The sequence below is a fragment of the Entelurus aequoreus genome, linkage group LG10 (genome assembly GCF_033978785.1).
Source record: "Entelurus aequoreus isolate RoL-2023_Sb linkage group LG10, RoL_Eaeq_v1.1, whole genome shotgun sequence".
NCBI lineage: Eukaryota > Metazoa > Chordata > Actinopteri > Syngnathiformes > Syngnathidae > Entelurus > Entelurus aequoreus.
The window spans coordinates 18,752,723-18,771,925 of NC_084740.1; the positions used below are offsets into that span (position 1 = coordinate 18,752,723).

The following is a 19,203-nucleotide window of genomic DNA, read 5'->3' on the forward strand; positions in this document are numbered from 1 at the left end:
TAACAGCAATAAATTAAAAATAACAATAGCGACATAAAAAAACAGCAACATTTGAGCTTTTCTGTTGTAATTTTTTTGAATTCTGTTTTTTACCTTTTACAATTATTTTACTGCTATAGCAGGGGTGCCAACCGGTCGATGGTGGAAGGTGTGTCAGTCGACCGCCAGCCAGGCATTGAAAAAAATAGACCTAAAAATTAGTGATCATAAAGCTTCGCTATGACGTTACTTTCGTCACTTGATTGACATTCACAGCACCCGAGGGTCTTGTGAGATGACGCTGGCTGCTGCCAGATCATTTTTTCTTAAAAATGACCGACAGGAAGGCGAGAAACAGTTTTTGTTTCAACCGTACCTCCCGTCAAATGCCTAAAGACCGACCGCACAGTTCCTGTCTTCACAACAAAAGTGCTGCTCCATCCTGCCTGCGCTAACAAAATAAGAGTCTCCGAAAGCTAGCGCAAACAAGCTAGAAAGCCACGGAGTTTGCCGTCAATGTATTTCTTGTAAAGTGCATAAAAAGGAGGATGGAAGTTGGACAAATAAGATGGCAAAAAGCAAGCACTTTCATGTGGTATTAGACAGAAAGGAGGACTTTTTTTCTCCTCCATTTGAAAATGTGGATGTTATCATCACTACTGTCTGATTCCAATCAATGCAAGTCATCACAATAATACCAACTTATATTCTTGTCTTCATGAAAGAAAGGAATCTATATGTTAAACATGCTTGTCTTTTGTATACCTTTAACATGTGAACAAAAATGGAAAAATAAATAAATAAATAAATAAATAAATAAATGTTAATTATAGATCACCTCGACCTGGTCATTTACCGGGCCGCGGCTCGATTGGTACCGGGCCGCAGAAGAATGTTTTATTAATTTTTTTTAATTTTTTTAAATATTTAAATTTTTAATTTTAATTTTTTTAATTTTTTAAAATTAAATCAACATAAAAAACACAAGATACACTTACAATTAGTGCACCAACCCCAAAAACCTGGACATGTTTCAAACATTGGCGGGGTTTTTGCGTGAGACTGAGCCTGCGCCTTCATTCAACACGCTGCTGCACGATCACCTGTCTGCTTTTAAAAGAGTTTGAGCGCTACTTCCCAACTTCAAAAGACCCACGAACTGCCAAGGAATGGATCCGCGACCCATTTGTCAACAAAGCAGATGAATCCAGCATGTCTGTGCAAGAAGAAAATCAAATGCTGGAGATCGCAAATGACGGCACCCTTAAAAGTGTATTTCAGACAAAAACTCTGCCTGTTTTCTGGATTAAAGTCATGGCAGAACACCCCGAGATCGCCACCACAGCACTGAAAACACTGTTGCCATTTCCAACATCCTATCTGTGTGAAGCGGGAATTTCTGCAGTGACAGCCACCAAAACAAAACAACGTAGCAGACTGGACATAAGCACACTTTGGGTGTCTTTGTCTCCCAATACCCCCAGTTGGGACCGTCTCGTTGCAGAGAAACAAGCTCAGGGCTCTCATTGATTTAGCGTTACGGTGAGTTAAAAATCTCATGCAATTTATATTCGTTTTTAATGTTGTATCTGCATCTTATTTTGAAGGCATGTAAACGTTACCATAGCAACGAAAATCAGAGCGCGTTGGGCAGAGGGAGGCGAGGGAGAGGGAGAGGAGGAGCTTGTGAGTCGACTCGGGCACACAAACATGCAGGAGGCTTATCTGACGGTCCAAAGTGACAACTTTATTTCAGCTGTTGAAAAATAACATTCACAATGACAGTAGTGTGGAATTGCTGGTTCTTGTCATTTATATATTTTTCCACGTGATTTTTTTATTTATGTATTGGGCAGACAGGAAGTTACCAGAGACTTTGTTGTTATACTCATGTTATGTTGTTGGCGCAATGTGCTAATAAAGGTCCATATGAGTACACAGTGGATTCACGTTTATTATTTTAATTTTTTCATGAAAAAAAAAATAATAATAATAATACATTATTATATTATAATTAGTACATTATGCTTGTGTACAGTACTTTTTTGAAACCTTTATTTTGTTAGCGCAGTCAGACCAGATTTTATTAAGTTTAGTGATTATTGATTAAGCATACTAGCGTGTCAAATAAAAATTAGCAACCACGGTAAGATCCCAAACTTCTCGTAGACGTGGTCTTTTTTTCCCCAATCAGTCACGTCTCATCTGTTTCACGATTACAGGCTCAAGAATTTGCATGCACAATGCACAGCCCATTAATCTTTTGTTTCTCCCAATTACAATATTTTTATGATCATGAGAAGCCATAATCAAAATTAAACATTGATTAATTTTCCAGCCCTAAAAGTACGTGAAAGTAATTAGGCAGGTTTCCAGGAAAATAAATGGCGTTTCTTACACAGTTATGCAAATATACAAAACCCAAAAGCAGTGAAGTTGTCACGTTGTGTAAATGGTAAATAAAAAGAGAATACAATGATTTGCAAATCCTTTTCAACTTACATTCAATTGAATAGACTGCAAAGACAAGATATTTAACGTTCAAACTGGTAAACTTTGTTATTTTTTGCAAATATTAGGTCATTTGGAATTGGATGCCTGCAACATGTTTCAAAAAAGCTGGCACAAGTAGCAAAAAAGACTGAGAAAGTTGAGGAATGCTCATCAAACACTTATTTGGAACATCCCACAGGTGAACAGGCTAATTGGGAACAGGTGGGTGCCATTAGGGCTGAACGATTTCAGGAAAAAATCTGATCACGATTTTTCTGACAGAAATTGCGATTTCGATTTTGACTCACGATTTCTTTTCAAATCAAGCTTCAGTAACAGTAACAGATTTAAAACATGACAAAAAATGATATACCATGAAAACATTAAATGCTATGTAATGCAAGGATGAATACTAAAAGGTAAGAATTGCTTCAAACATGTATTTATTAAGAAACATGCATGTACATTCTCCAAAGTTCTTGACCAACAGCAGTTATTAAAACTAAAGAACTAAAACCAGTACAAAAACCTTAATTATGTTAAGATAAATAAAAAAGTTTAAGTTAAATAAAATACAAAACAATTCCAACACAAAAAGCAATGCTTAATATATAATAAGAAAAACAAAATTCAACAACTTCAATAAAGGAAAAAAAGGATCCTGACCTTATGTAAACAGTCTTATACTCAAGTAGGTAGGTCAGTCTTTTATGGCTCAAGAGAGCTAGCCTATCAACATCTATAGCAGCAATTCAAGTACTTTATTCAACCCTGGAAGAAACCTGAACAATATTTTAAAGTGAAATTGAAAAGTAATGGTAATAAAGAAAATACTATTACAAAAACAAAATGACCCAACCTCTGCCCTTCTGAAAAATATGTCAGACATTAAAATAGGTGGGTCATTCATTTACCGCTTAGCAGCACCCAAATATTGCACATCTATTCTGTTAACAATAGAACATAATATTCCTGAAAACTAGCATTTATCTTTTTTTTTTTTACAAAAACTGACACCACAAGTCAGGGTAAAGTGCAGAACAAACACAATCTAAAAAGTACTTTAACAATAATACTTGCTTCCCTGACATCTCTACATCACTCTTCACAGATTTTTGGTCAAGAAAACTAGCATGTCAACCTTTGATGGTTTAAGACATGAGCGCTGACATGTGACAACATTGCCACTAGCACTAAACAATCTTTCTGATGGTGAACTGGTGGCTGGTAATAAACGACGCTGTAATTGTGGTATGTTTGCTACAATGGGCTGAATCGCTCGGGGTTGACTTTTCACCGGACTTTTTGGTCATACATTCGTCGTGTAACTGCCGGTGGTGATTTTTCAAGTGCCGGAATAAATTAGTCGTGTTGCCTTGGGATGTGGCGACTTTGGCCCGACAAGTTGTACAAAGTACCTGTTTCTGATGCACATCTGAAGTTTCGAAACCGAAGTAGTCCCAAATGACAGACGTGCTGCTCTTCTTCTGTATTAAAACTAAATCCTCCTCCACTTCTGACCCGGCGGCAGCAGCCATTTCCTCCAGGACGTTTGTTTCTTCACCAAAGTTGTTAGTGGGCGTGTACGCGGTAGCCTCGTCAATGGCCGCCTCTGATTGGTTAGCGTGACGGCATGCCCTGCTCACAAGTAGTTTACCACTTCTGATTGGTGAGTTTGACAAGGCATGAGAGTAGCACGAGCAGGCTGCATATACACAACAGACATGTCAGCCAGGAGAGCTAAATAACGTTCGTCTAAAACCGAAGCCTTCACGATCTCAAGATTGAGACTTCTGAAATCGCAATTTCGATCTGAAAACGATAAATCGTTCAGCCCTAGGTGCCATGATTGGGTATAAAAGCAGCTTCCATGAAATGCTCAGTCATTCACAAACAAGGATGGGGCGAGGGTCACCACTTTGTCAACAAATGCCTGAGCAAATTGTTTAAGAACAACATTTCTCAACCAGCTATTGGAAGGAATTTAGGGATTTCACCATCTACGGTCCGTAATATCATCAAAAGGTTCAGAGAATCTGGAGAAATCACTGCACGTAAGCGGCAATGCCCGTTACCTTCGATCACTTAGGCGGTACTGCATCAAAAAGCGACATCAGTGTGTAAAGGATATCACCACATGGGCTCAGGAACACTTCAGAAAACCACTGCCAGTAACTACAGTTGGTCGCTACATCTGTAAGTGCAAGTTAAAACTCTACTATGCAAAGTGAAAGTCATTTATCAACAACACCCAGAAACGCCGCCGGCTTCGGGGGAAAAAGTGGAAAAGTGGAAAAGTGTTCTGCGGTCTGACGAGTCCACATTTCAAATTGTTTTTGGAAACTGTGGACGTTGTGTCCTCCGGACCAATGAGGAAAAGAACCATCCGACCCGTTCTAGGCGCGCATCTGTGATTGTATGGGGGTGTATTAGTGCCCAAGGCTTGGGCATTAATGGTGCCTTCACATTTGTGAAGGCACCATTAATGCCCAAGCCTAAACAAATGTGGTGCCTTCATATTTGTGAAGGCACCATTAATGCTGAAAGGTACATACAGGTTTTGGAGCAACATATGTTGTCATCCAAGCAAGGTCTTTTTCATGGACGTTCCTGCTTATTTCAGCAAGACAATATCAAGCCACATTCTGCATGCGTTACAACAGCGTGGCTTTTTAGTAAACGGACTGTTGAACATCTTAAGCTGTACATCAAACCAGAATGGGAAAGAATTCCACTTCAAAAATGTGTCTCCTCAGTTCCCAAACCTTTACTGAGTGTTGTTAAAAGGAAAGGTCATGTAACACATTGGTAAAAATGCCCCTGTGACAACTTTTTTGCAATGCGTTGCTGCCATTAAATTCTAAGTTAATGATTATTTGCAAAAAAAAAAAAAAAGTTTCTCAGTTGGAACATTAAATGTCTTGTTTTTGCAGTCTATTCAATTGAATATAAGTCGAAAGGGATTTGCAAATCATTGTATTCGGGTTTTTTTTACCATTTACACAACGTGCCAACGTCACTGCTTTTGGCTTTTGCACAATTTCAATGAGAGATATGGGTGTGTGGCCCTCACCACAGCTTGCAGCATGGTGTCTGTACTGCCTGCAGAGTGAGGCGTGCGGGCCATGCGCTCAGCCATGTGACGGGAGCCGTACAACGAGTCAGTGGCGGTCCATTCTTCAAAGGACTCTTCCCCATCAAAGAACACCAGCTGAAGGGATAACGGAAGCTTCTGCCCAGGAAGAGACGGCAAGATAATTGCATTAACATGATGTGTCACCTTATAGACTGCGACATCATCCACTCGTCACAACGGCAGCCATACTGGATGGGTGTAGATTTTGCATGGCAACGACAAACGTGATTTGACAAAGACAAATTATGGCTAATAAGGCTTTGTTAAGCTATCGGAGAGGATTAGATGTTTTTTCAAGAAAACGGTACGATATCAAGTGTGGGGTAATTGACAATATCGAGCCCTACGCCGTAGAAAAAAAAACAATGGAGCAACAAAATCAGACTCTTGGCGTCAGTCACCTGCCCAGATGTCATCAACAACTTCTCTTCTCAAACTTTCTCCCATTAATGATGGTGGATTAGAGGCCGTTAGTACTGGTAGCTTACTAGAAATATTCAAATGAATTCCTGTCTGTGTTAAGAGTATCAAACATGCCTGCATGAACATTAAAAATGCAATAGGCCTTAAAAAAAATAAAAATAAAAATCTACTACCAGCATAACAAGAATAAACCATGCCACATTCTTGCTGGACTTGTATGCCCCCTACATAAAACACAATCATCAACTTTATGTTTGAGTAACATATACCTGCAATTTAAAAAATGCATAAAGCACACTAGTGTTGTAACAATACCAATATTTTGGTACCGGTACTAAAATTATTTAGATACTTTTCGGTACAAAGGGGACCACAAAAAAATTGGCATTATTGGCTTTATTTTAACAAAAAATCTTAGGGAACATTAAACATATGTTTCTTATTGCAGTTACCGGTAAGTCCTTAAATAAAATAGTGAACATACTAGACAACTTGTCTTTTAGTAGTAAGTAAACAAACAAAGGCTCCTAATTAGTCTGCTGACATATGCAGTAACATATTGTGTCATTTATCTACCTATTATTTTGTCTACATTATTAAGGACAATTGGTAGAAAATTAATTATTAATCTACTTGTTCATTTACTGTTAATTTCTCTTTTAACATGGTAAATGGGTCGTACTTGTATAGCGCTTTTCTACCTTTTTAAGGAACTCAAAGCGCTTTGACACTATTTTCCACATTCACCCATGTTCTATCTACAATTCTATTAAAATGTACTAATCACTTATTCTTCTTTTGTTTGATACTTTGCATTAGTTTTGGATGATACCACACATTTGGGTATCAATCCGATACCAAGTAGTTACAGGATCATACATTGGTCATATTCAAAGTCCTCATGTGTCCAGGTACATATTTCCTGAGTTTATAATCATAATATACATTCTTAAAAAATAAAAGAAGATGTTGTGATGCCAAAAAATATCGACGTAATCATAGTAGTATTGATTAGATACTACTATGATACAGTGGATGTCAAGTGTTGATCCACCAATGGCGTTTGTTTACATTTTGATGCCGGTGAGCTATTGTATCCTCCTACGGTGTGTAGTGAAGCATGTTAAGCTATTCGTCGTCCTGCAGTGATAATGATACTTGTAAGAAACTTACTTTATTTGTCGCCATGGAGACGAGGATTAGTGATTTAGAAGTAGCTAAAACACTGCTGACTGGGGCTGGACTTTAGCTGCTAGCTAGCTAGCCATGTCTTAAAGCACCTTTTCCTGAGGGTGTTTCAGTGTTATAACTTCACCTTTATCTTTACTTTTTAAGTCAACATGCGTCCATTCTCCCTTTTCTGTCTACACACTGTGTCTGCTTGTAAGTACTCCGTGTGTGTGCGCTGCCGAACATGCTCCTCTGCTCGTTAAACCAGCAATGACATGACGTGACGACGACGCGGGGGGGTGGTGGGAGGATTGTTGGGGGTGGACCGGTACATTTTAGAGGGGGTATAGTACCGAAAATGAGTCATTAGTATCGCGGTACTATACTAATATCGGTATACCGTACAACCCTAAAGCACACACTAACATAGGGGAATGAGTTTGCTTTTTTGCCTTTTTGTTGACAGTTTCTCTGTTTTCTATCATCGGTTCTCGATGACAGCTGGTAGTAGAAAGAATGATGTTCTACACCGCCCACTTTTGTTGGAGCAACCGACAATATAGCAATGAACCTCCATTTGCCAGCCATCCTAAACTTGAATGTCGATGCGGTTTACTTGCATTCACCCATCCAATATGGCCACCGTCTTCAAAATCGGAAGTTGTATGACATCACACAAAAAGGGTCTATAAACAACAATACTTACACGTGTGACCATGATTACACTGACCTGTTGTTTGACGGACCTAAGCTGATTATCCAGAGAGGTCGCTAGTTCCAGGATAATAGCACAGGGCACCGCCGAGTCACTCGCCCCAAGAAAAACCCTCTTTGGGGCGCGTCTGTCTGCAGGCAGCGCTTTGGAGTCGTAATGGCAAGTCAGCAGCAGCCGACGTGGAGCTGAAGGGTCCAGGGTGGCGACAATGTTAGTGAAAGTGACTTTTCCACGAGGAGTCGGCGATTGGAAGGAGTCCAAGTGGACGTCCCAGCCGGCAGACAGGGAAGACAAGGCGGAGGTGATGTGCTGAAAGAAAAGAGCGGATTAAACAAGCACGATGGAGACTACCGTATTTTTCGGAGTATAAGTCGCACCGGCCGAAAATGCATAAGAAAGAAGGAAAAAAACATATATAAGTCGCACTCAAGTGTAAGTCGCATTTTTGGGGGAAATTTATTTGATAAAACCCAACACCAAGAATAGACATTTGAAAGGCAATTTAAAAGGTAAAGTTAAATAAAAGGGTTTCTGGCCCGTTGAGGCCTGTCTCACATCTTCCGACAGACCATTCTAGATTTTAAGAGCATAAAAAAAGAACACGCAGCCTCACCGTGTTTAATACGGAGTCACTTCAAATGTCGAACACCGCTGAGGTTGTTTGTACGAGTTGGATTTCAACAAAAATGTTCAAGAAAAATCTGCTTATTAACATATCTCTAAGAAATATAACTTTAGAGAATAATGTAATTTAAAATATTTGGATGCACGTACAACACTTAAAACCTTTCGCATATCCGTATTTGTGAAGTGAATTATATTTATATAGCGCTTTTCTCTAGTGACTCAAAGCGCTTTATATAGTGAAACCCAATATGTAAGTTACCGTATTTTTCGGAGTATAAGTTCGCTCCGGAGTATAAGTCGCACCGGCCGAAAATGCACAATAAAGAAGGAAAAAAACATATATAAGTCGCGCTGGAGTATAAGTCGCATTTTTTGGGTACATTTATTTGACAAAAACCAACACCAAGAATAGACATTTGAAAGGCAATTTAAAATAAATAAAGAATAGTGAACAACAGGCTGAATAAGTGTACGTTATATGAGGCATAAATAACCAACTGAGAACGTGCCTGGTATGTTAACGTAACATATTATGGTAAGAGTCATTCAAATAATTATAATATATCAGTGTTTCCCACACATTCATTTATTTGTGGCGGCCCGCCACGAAAGAATTAAGGCCGCCACAAACAGATTTTTTTTTTGTTTTTTTTTTGTCCTGTCCAGCTTTTCAGGCAAAGAATATAGGTGATGTAGAGGCCCATATCGGCTGTTCAGATTTACTTTACAAAAGAGAAGTGTAGGATCAAGATTTTTGGAGCTTTTTGTTCAGTGGATCAGATGTTGGATGAAGCTCTGTGTCTATCTACCACCACTACTTTTTTCTGTTTATTTGTTACTGACTGTGGCAGGACACCTCTGCCTCTGTTTCACTTTATGTTGCTGGTAAATAATATGGTTGTAGTAGTAGGCTAAAGTTAAATTATTTAGTATGCACTAATTAAAAGGGCAGAGCTTTAAGAGACATTTTAGCTTTTATATTTTTATAAGATATATTTTTTGTAAGAACCACAATTAATAAATATATTTCAGTGAATAACTTATTGTTCAAATCTGTATATAAATATGTACATAAAGTGTTGTAATTATATTGTAAAATGGATGGATGGATGGACGTTTAAAACAAAACTGTTATTATTAATTAGTAAGTATACATTTTTTGAGCCTTTTTAGAGAAAATCATATCATTGTAGTAAATTATGCAAATTACTCGATGATGTCATGGTGACCACGCCCATAGCCACGCCCCCACCGCCACAGGTATCTTGGCAGTTTATGGGAAACACTGCATATAGAACATGCTATACATTTACCAAACAATCTGTCACTCCTCACCGCTAAATCCCATTAAATTTTATACGTCTAGTCTCTTACGTGAATGAGCTAAATAATATTATTTGATATTTTACGGTAATGTGTTAATAATTTCACACATAAGTCGCTCCTGAGTATAAGTCGCACCCCCGGCCAAACTGTGAAAAAAACTGCGACTTATAGTCCGAAAAATACGGTATGTTAGTAACGAGGTGTACCTGCTGTACAACCAGGCTGCCTTGTGTGCCAGGAAGCCTTTCTATCAGGATGGGCTTCAGGTGAGTCTCCCACAGACGAGTCCCGTCCACTTGGGACACTAAACGGCGGATTTGAGCTGGAGAAGACTTACTGGGTTTGTGCAACAGCTGCAGAGGAGAGAATGATACAAGTTATAGATATAATACAACAATGTAAGATAAACTTTGACCAGACTAATATGTGCATTCTCTGCCCTGTATACACATACAGTCGCGATCAAAAGTGTACATACACTTGTAAAGAACATAATTTCATGGCTGTCATGAGTTTCCAATCATTTCTACAACCCTTTTTTTTTTTTTGATAGAGTGATTGGAGCACATACTTGTTGGTCACAAAAAACATTCATGAAGTTTGCTTCTTTTATGAATTTATTATGGGTCTACTGAAAATGTGAGCAAATCAGCTGGGTCAAAAGTATACATACAGCAATGTTAATATTTGCTTACATGTCCCTTGGCAAGTTTCACTGCAATAAGGCGCTTTTGGTAGCCATCCACAAGCTTCTGCTTGAATTTTTGACCACTCCTCTTGACTAAACTGGTGCAGTTCAGCTAAATGTGTTGGTTTTCTGACATGGACTTGTTTCTTCAGCATTGTCCACACGTTTAAGTCAGGACTTTGGGAAGGCCATTCTAAAACCTTCATTCTAGCCTGATTTAGCCATTCCTTTACCACTTTTGACGTGTGTTTGGGGTCATCTGACATCACATGGACAAAGATAAGACCTTCTGGACGAAAAGTTCTGTGGTCAGATGAAACAAAAATGGAGCTGTTTGGCCACAATACCCAGCAATATGTTTGGAGGAGAAAAGGTGACGCCTTTAATCACAGGAACTCCATACCTTCCGTCAAGCATGGTGGTGATAGTATTATGCTGTGGGCCTGTTTTGCTGCCAATGGAACTGGTGCTTTATAGAGAGTAAATGGGTCAATGAAAAAGGAAGATTACCTCCAAATTCTTCAGGACAAGCTAAAATCATCAGCCCGGAGATTGGGTCTTGGGTGCAGTTGGGTGTTCCAACAGGACAATGACCCCAAACACACGTCAAAAGTGGTAAAGGAATGGCTAAATCAGGCTAGAATGAAGGTTTTAGAATGGCCTTCCCAAAGTCCTGACTTAAACGTGTGGACAATGCTGAAGAAACAAGTCCATGTCAGAAAACCAACACATTTAGCTGAACTGCACCAGTTTTGTCAAGAGTGGTCAAAAATTCAAGCAGAAGCTTGTGGATGGCTACCAAAAGCGCCTTATTGCAGTGAAACTTGCCAAGGGACATGTAAGCAAATATTAACATTGCTGTATGTATACTTTTGACCCAGCAGATTTGCTCACATATTCAGTGGACCCATAATAAATTCATAAAAGAACCAAACTTCATGAATGTTTTTTGGGACCAACAAGTATGTGCTCCAATCACTCTATCACAAAAAAATAAGAGTTGTAGAAATGATTGGAAACTCAAGACATCCATGAAATTATGTTCTTTACAAGTGTATGTACACTTTTGACCGCGACTGCATATAAATTATTAGCGTGACACATGATTTTTGATCACTGTTTTTGTCGTAGATTCGGCTGATTGCAGTAGCTCAGGGCTCTTGACCCTCCTTTTCCATGCTTTTTGCCTTTTGGTTCGGGCAGCTTCTGCCATCAGTGTGTGAACGTGTGTGTGAATGTGATGTAGGGCTTTGGCTATCGTGCAGTATAGTAAAGCGCTATATAAATAAAGACCATTTACCAATTTTTTTTAATTTTTTTTTCGTATCTATGGATGGTGCAAGCATTGGTTTTTCGGTGTTGTATGTAGAAATGGCTTCGCTGAAATGGCAGCTGGTTACATCAGGTATGTGTTCTTTATTGTCCTTTGTGATCTTTAATGTTTCCCTCTTTGTTTTCATGTGTTTTACCTTCTATTTCAGTACTTTTTGACTCTGAACTGCAACCACATAATTTCCCCGTTGTGGGATAATTAAAGTCTACCCTATCCTATTTTAAAACAGCAGTGTTCTCCTGTCATATAGACGTAAGAGAGGATCTTTTGACTAGGGCAGGGGTGTCAAACGTACAGCCCGAGGGCCGGATCAGACCCGGGGAACAGGTTTTATCCGGCCCGCGGGATGAGTTTGCTAAGTCTAAAAATGTACCTGAAATTTTTGAAGGAAAGAAACAGCCGTTTTAAATGTGTCCACTGGATGTCGTAATCAGTCGAGGAAAATGATCAAACTACATAAATAACATATTGTAATTTGATTTTGATATGATTTTTTTATCTTGATGGATTGAAAATGAACACCAATGAGTTGACTGATGAACATTATCACATCATTTCTTCAGAAAATATAAATAACGACAAATAAAGTACAAGTACTATTAACCGCAACAGGTAAGTGTAAAAAAACACAACATTACACTGCAAAAACTGAAATCTAAGTAAGATTAAATATGTCAAATAAGGGTGATATTTGCTTATTTTCTGTCTGATAAGATAATTCTTCTCACTAAGCAGATTTTATGTTAGAGTGTTTTACTTGTTTTAAGGGTTTTGGTCCTAAATGATCTCAGTAAGATATTACAGTTTGTTGCTGAGATTTAATGACCTATATTGAGTAAAACATGCTCAAAACTAGAATATCAACTGTTGCAAAGCTGTCTCATCAACACTCACAAGTATAAAACTACTTTTTTAAAGTAATAATTTCTTATTTCAAGCATGTAAAAAAAAAAAAATCATGACTTTGACACAATTGTGTCTTATATTAAAACAGATGACAGCCAAATAAACTTTGCTGTTTTATTTTCAATGAAACAATAGAAAATACATACTCATATAGTAGTACAGATGTTATTAGTGAGAATATACTTATTTTAAGGTATTTTTGGGTTCATTGAGGTTAGCTAATTTTACTTGTTTTGGAAAGTCTTGACAAGCCAAATGTTCTTGTTCTATTGACAGATAATTTTGCTTAGTTCAAATAAAATACCCCTAATTTTTGTATTTTTTTTTCTTCTTTTTGAACACTGACTTATTGCAGTGTATGATTTGTACAATTTCAGAATGTGCTTGTTCCATTTCAAACAAAGAAAACAATCTGAATTTGTCTTTATGTTTAAGTTATCGTGCCGTGATTTTACCAGTCCGGCCCACTTTCTCCATGTGGCCCCCCCATCTAAAATGATTTTGACACCCCTGGAATACACTGGAAAAAGTCAGTGTTCAAAAACAAGAAAAAAAATACAAAAATTAGGGGTATTTTACTTGAACTAAGGAAAATTATCTGCCAATAGAACAAGAAAAGTTGGCTTGTCAAGACTTTCCAAAACAAGTAAAATTAGCTAACCTCAATGAACCCAAAAATACCTTAAAATAAGTATATTCTCACTAATAACAAGTGCACTTTTCTTGATAGAAAAAAAAGTATGAGACCTTTTGTCTCAATATGTTGAAAAATATTCTTAAATTAAGTAAATGCTAGTGCCATTATCTTGACATAATGATATGCGCCCGGCATTACATTTCTTGAAACCAGCAAACTTACACTAAAAACTAGTTTATTTTTCTTAATGGAAAGGCAACAAGGCAACCACTTGTTACTCTCTGGGTCAACTAGCCGCCCAGGCAAATCATATTGTCTAAAAATGCATTTTCCCATCGATAACATGACATCATCACGCCAAGTGCGTGCTCTTTCAGTCAATTAGTGCGCATATATACAGCCCGGCCCCCGGTCAAATTTTTATATATATGTTATATACATACACACGTATGTATATGTGTGTATATATATATATATATATATATATATATATATATATATATATATATATATATATATATATATATATATATATATATATATATATATATACACATACATCCACACATTCATAAATACACATATATATATATATATATATATATATATATATATATATATATATATATATATATATATATATATATATATATATATATATATATATATATATATATACACACTACCGTTCAAAAGTTTGGGGTCACCCAAACAATTTTGTGGAATAGCCTTCATTTCTAAGAACAAGAATAGACTGTCGAGTTTCAGATGAAAGTTCTTTTTCTGGCCATTTTGAGCGTTTAATTGACCCCACAAATGTGATGCTCCAGAAACCCAATCTGCTCAAAGGAAGGTCAGTTTTGTAGCTTCTGTAACGAGCTAAACTGTTTTCAGATGTGTGAACATGATTGCACAAGGGTTTTCTAATCATCAATTAGCCTTCTGAGCCAATGAGCAAACACATTGTACCATTAGAACACTGGAGTGATAGTTGCTGGAAATGGGCCTCTATACACCTATGTAGATATTACACCAAAAACCAGACATTTGCAGCTAGAATAGTCATTTACCACATTAGCAATGTATAGAGTGTATTTCTTTCCGGGCGCGGCACCGCTGCTGCTCACTGCTCCCCTCACCTCCCAGGGGGTGAACAAGGGGAGGGGTCAAATGCAGAGGACAAATTTCACCACACCTAGTGTGTGTGTGACAATCATTGGTACTTTAACTTTAAAGTTAAGACTAGTTTAAAGTTATCTTCATTGAAAAGTACAGTGCTTTTCCTTCAAAAATAAGGACATTTCAATGTGACCCTAAACTTTTGAACGGTAGTGTATATATACCGTATTTTTCCGAGTATAAGTCGCACCGTCCGAAAATGCATAATAAAGAAGGAAAAAAACATAAAAAGTCGCACTGGAGTATAAGTCGCATTTTTTTGGGAAATGTATTTGATAAAACCCAACACCAAGAATAGACATTTGAAAGGCAATGTAAAATAAATCAAGAATAGTGAACAGGCTGAATAAGTGTACGTTGTATGAGGCATAAATAACCAACTGAGAACGTGCCTGGTATGTTAACGTAACATATTATGGTAAGAGTCATTCAAATAACTATAACATATAGAACATGCTATACGTTTACCAAACAATCTGTCACTCCTAATCGCTAAATCCCATGAAATCTTATACGTCTAGTCTCTTACGTGAATGAGCTAAATAATATTATTTAATATTTTACGGTAATGTGTTAATAATTTCACACATAAGTCGCTCCTGAGTATAAGTCGCACCCCCGGCCAAACTATGAAAAAAACTGCGACTTATAGTCCGAAAAGTATGGTACATATATATACATACATACATTTGGCCCCCAGCCAAATTAGTTTTTATTGTAATTTCGAATACTTTACCTGAATGTGCATTAACTATTTCTGTTCAAAATAGTTTGAAATGTCACATGTTAAATGTTTAAATATTAACTGTCCGTTTACTGTACTGTGCCAACTGTACTACTATATGAGTACGTATTTTCTCTTGTTTCATTGAAAATAAAACAGCAAAGTCCATTTGGCTGTCATCTGTTTTAATTATGAGACACAATTGTGTCAAAGTCATGATTTTTTTTTCATGCTTGAAATAAGAAATTATTACTTTGAAAAAGCAGTTTTATACTTGTAAGTGTTGATGAGACAGCTTTGCAACAGTTGATATTCTAGTTTCAAGCATGTTTTACTCAATATAGGTCATCAAATCTCAGCAACAAGCTGTAATATCTTACTGAGATCATTTAGGACCAAAACCCTTAAAACAAGTAAAACACTAACATAAAATCTGCTTAGTGAGAAGAATTATCTTATCAGACAGAAAATAAGCAAATATCACCCTTATTTGAGATATTTAATCTTACTTAGATTTCAGTTTTTGCAGCGTAGGGGATAAACATTAAAATCAGACTTTTGGATGAATAAGCAAACTATTACAATATATACGTTTTAAACATGCAGTACATCAACTCCTACCCGGTCCTTGGTCAGATCTGCACCCAGGATTCGGTTAACATTTCCAGGGGCGATGGAGTCGTTGGACAGGTGGTAGACCCCGACCCCCAGCGAGAGCACCAGCACACCGAGGAGACATAGCATCAGTACCCGGACACGACGCCACATGGGCCGGCCACAGTCCCTGTCCTGCTGCAATGGTTTAAACCGCCGGTTGAATTTGCCCATGATGGCTGTCTCTGTTGTGCGGCTCCCAGCAAACAACTACGTGTCATTCGAAGGAACATGTAGTGGGGGGGATAATACTGGAGGCGGGGAGCGGAAACAAAGTACCCGGCTTGTAGTCGTGCTTCACCGCAACAACCTGACACCAACAGCCTGCACAGCCTTCATAAATACATGGAATCACTTTATGGCCGCCAACTAACGGTATTCCCGGGCACACTTTTCCTGCTGTAATACACCATTAGACACTTAAAACCAAATCATAATCATGCCTAAAATTCCAATTAAATCAAAATTATTCCTAAAAACTAAACTTATTTTCCTGCGTTGGAGCGTAAACAAGTACAATATTCACTTCCGGGGTATTGCCGCGATGTCAAACGTTCTTCTTCTGTGTTTTTTTAAAACGCAGGCCGGACAATGTCGCCACCTACAGGTTGCTAAAACAATGAACAGGGAGAATTATTTTTTTTGGTTTTTTTTGAGTTGTTGGCTCCAGCACCCCCCGCGACCCCGAAAGGGACAAGCGGTAGAAATTGGATGGGTGGATGGATTCATTCTTTTTTCTTTTTTTTGTGTGGAATTTTATAAACCTTTATTTATAAATTTCAACATTTACAAACAGTTAGGAAATAATCATATACATAATAATCAAAAACAGTACAAAACAGCGCCAGGGGGTTGTAAATTCAAAGTACCTAAAATAGAATGCAATATATATATATATATATATGTATATATATATATATTAGGGGTGTGGGAAAAAATCGATTCGGAATTCGAATCGCGAATCTCACGTTGTGCGATTCAGAATCGATTCTCATTTTTAAAAAATCGATTTTTTATTTTTATTTTTTAATTGTTTTTATTTTTTTTTAATTAATCAATCCAACAAAACAATACACAGCAATACCATAACAATGCAATCCAATTCCAAAACCAAACCCGACCCAGCAATTTGATTGATTGATTGAGACTTTTATTAGTAGGTTCCACAGTGAAGTACATATTCCGTACAATTGACCACTAAATGGTAACACCCGAATAAGTTTTTCAACTTGTTTAAGTCGGGGTCCACTTAAATTGATTCATGATACAGATATATACTATCATATATACTATCATCATAATACAGTCATCACACAAGATAATCACATTGAATTATTTACATTATTTACAATCAGGGGTGTGGATGGGGGGGGGGGGGGTAGGATATGGACATCAAGTAGTGGACAGAGAGAGAGAGAGAGAGAGAGAGAGAGAGAGAGAGAGAGAGAGAGAGAGAGAGAGAGAGAGAGAGAGAGATCAGAAGGCATAAGAAAAAGTATCTGCATTTGATTGTTTACATTTGATTATTAGCAATCCGGGGAGGGTGTTAGTTTAGGGTTGTAGCTGCCTGGAGGTGAACTTTTATTGCGGTTTTGAAGGAGGATAGACATGCCCTTTCTTTTATACCTGTTGGGAGCGCATTCCACATTGATGTGGCATAGAAAGAGAATGAGTTAAGACCTTTGTTAGTTCGGAATCTGGGTTTAACGTGGTGAGTGGAGCTCCCCCTGGTGTTGTGGTTATGGCGGTCATTTACGTTAAGGAAGTAGTTTGACATGTACTTCGGTATCAGGGAGGTGTAGCAGATTTTATAGACTAGGCTCAGTGCAAGTTGTTTAACTCTGTCCTCCACCTTGAGCTAGCCCACTTTGGAGAAGTGGGTAGGAGTGAGGTGTGATCTGGGGTGGAGGTCTAGAAGTAACCTGACTAGCTTGTTCTGGGATGTTTGGAGTTTAGATTTGAGGGTTTTGGAGGTGCTAGGGTACCAGGAGGTGCATGCGTAATCGAAAAAGGGTTGAACGAGAGTTCCTGCCAGAATCCTCAAGGTGCTTTTGTTGACCAGAGAGGAGATTCTGTAGAGAAATCTCGTTCGTTGGTTAACCTTTTTGATTACCTTGGTTGCCATTTTATCACAGGAAAGGTTGGCCTCTAGAATGGAACCTAGGTAGGTGACCTCATCTTTCCTGGTGATAACAATGTCACCCACTTTTATGGTGAAGTCATTGACTTTCTTGAGGTTGATGTGGGACCCAAACAGGATGGATTCTGTTTTACCCAAGTGTATGGATAGCTTGTTGTCAGCGAGCCAGGTGCAAGTTCTACAGAGCTCAGCACTGAGGATTTTCTCCACCTGTGACTTGTCCTTGCCGGATACCAGCAGGGCAGAGTCATCCGCAAACAAAAACAATTCACAGTCGCATGCCGATGACATGTCGTTTATGTATATTAGGAACAGTAAAGGTCCCAATATACTGCCTTGGGGGACTCCACAGCTCACCGACAGGGGAGGACACGGTGCCGTTCACCTCTACCACCTGCTCCCTCCCCTCCAAGTAAGATTGCATCCAGCTCCATGAGGTTTTGTTAAATCCGATTGCTCTGAGCTTATCCAACAGTATAGCGTGGTTAACGGTGTCAAAGGCCTTCTGAAGGTCCAGCATGACCATGCTGCAGTATTTGCCCGCGTCCACCTCATGTTTGATGTGGTCGGTCAGATAGAGAAGGCATGTGTCAGGGGAGTGGTTAGTTCCGAAAGCAACACTCAGAACTGCAATAAACAGAGCAATTGAGAGGAGACACAAACACGACACAGAACAAACCAAAAGTAGTGAAACAAAAATGAATATTATCAACAACAGTATCCATATTAGTTACAATTTCAACATAGCAGTGATTAAAAATCCCTCATTGACATTATCATTAGACATTTATATGTATATATATTAAAAAAAAAAGAACAATAGTGTCACAGTGGCTTACACTTGCATCGCATCTCATAAGTTTGACAACACATTGTGTCCAATATATTTTCACAAAGATAAAATAAGTCATATATTTGGTTCATTTAATAGTTAAAACAAATGTACATTATTGCAATCAGTTGATAAAACATTGTCCATTACAATTATAAAAGCTTTCTACAAAAATCTACAACTCTGCTTGCATGTCAGCAGACTGGGGTAGATCCTGCTGAAATCCTATGTATTGAATGAA

At 38.0% G+C, this 19,203-nt stretch overlaps 1 protein-coding gene across 3 annotated transcripts in view; it reads right to left on the reverse strand.

The window, feature by feature from the left end:
* qpctla (glutaminyl-peptide cyclotransferase-like a) overlaps positions 1-16,530 on the reverse strand; it is a 40,730-nt gene extending 24,200 nt beyond the window's left edge. For all 3 annotated transcript variants that reach the window (XR_009827449.1, XR_009827450.1, XM_062060233.1), the window contains exons 1-4: positions 15,958-16,530; positions 10,076-10,222; positions 7,932-8,225; positions 5,546-5,704 (exon numbers count right to left, since the gene is read on the reverse strand). Coding sequence is in view for 1 of the 3 variants with exons in the window: in XM_062060233.1 (XP_061916217.1) it covers positions 5,546-5,704; positions 7,932-8,225; positions 10,076-10,222; positions 15,958-16,164 (807 nt within the window). In the remaining 2 variants the exon portion in view is untranslated. The remainder of the gene's footprint in view (positions 1-5,545; positions 5,705-7,931; positions 8,226-10,075; positions 10,223-15,957) is intronic.
* Between the last annotated feature and the right edge of the window lie 2,673 nt (positions 16,531-19,203).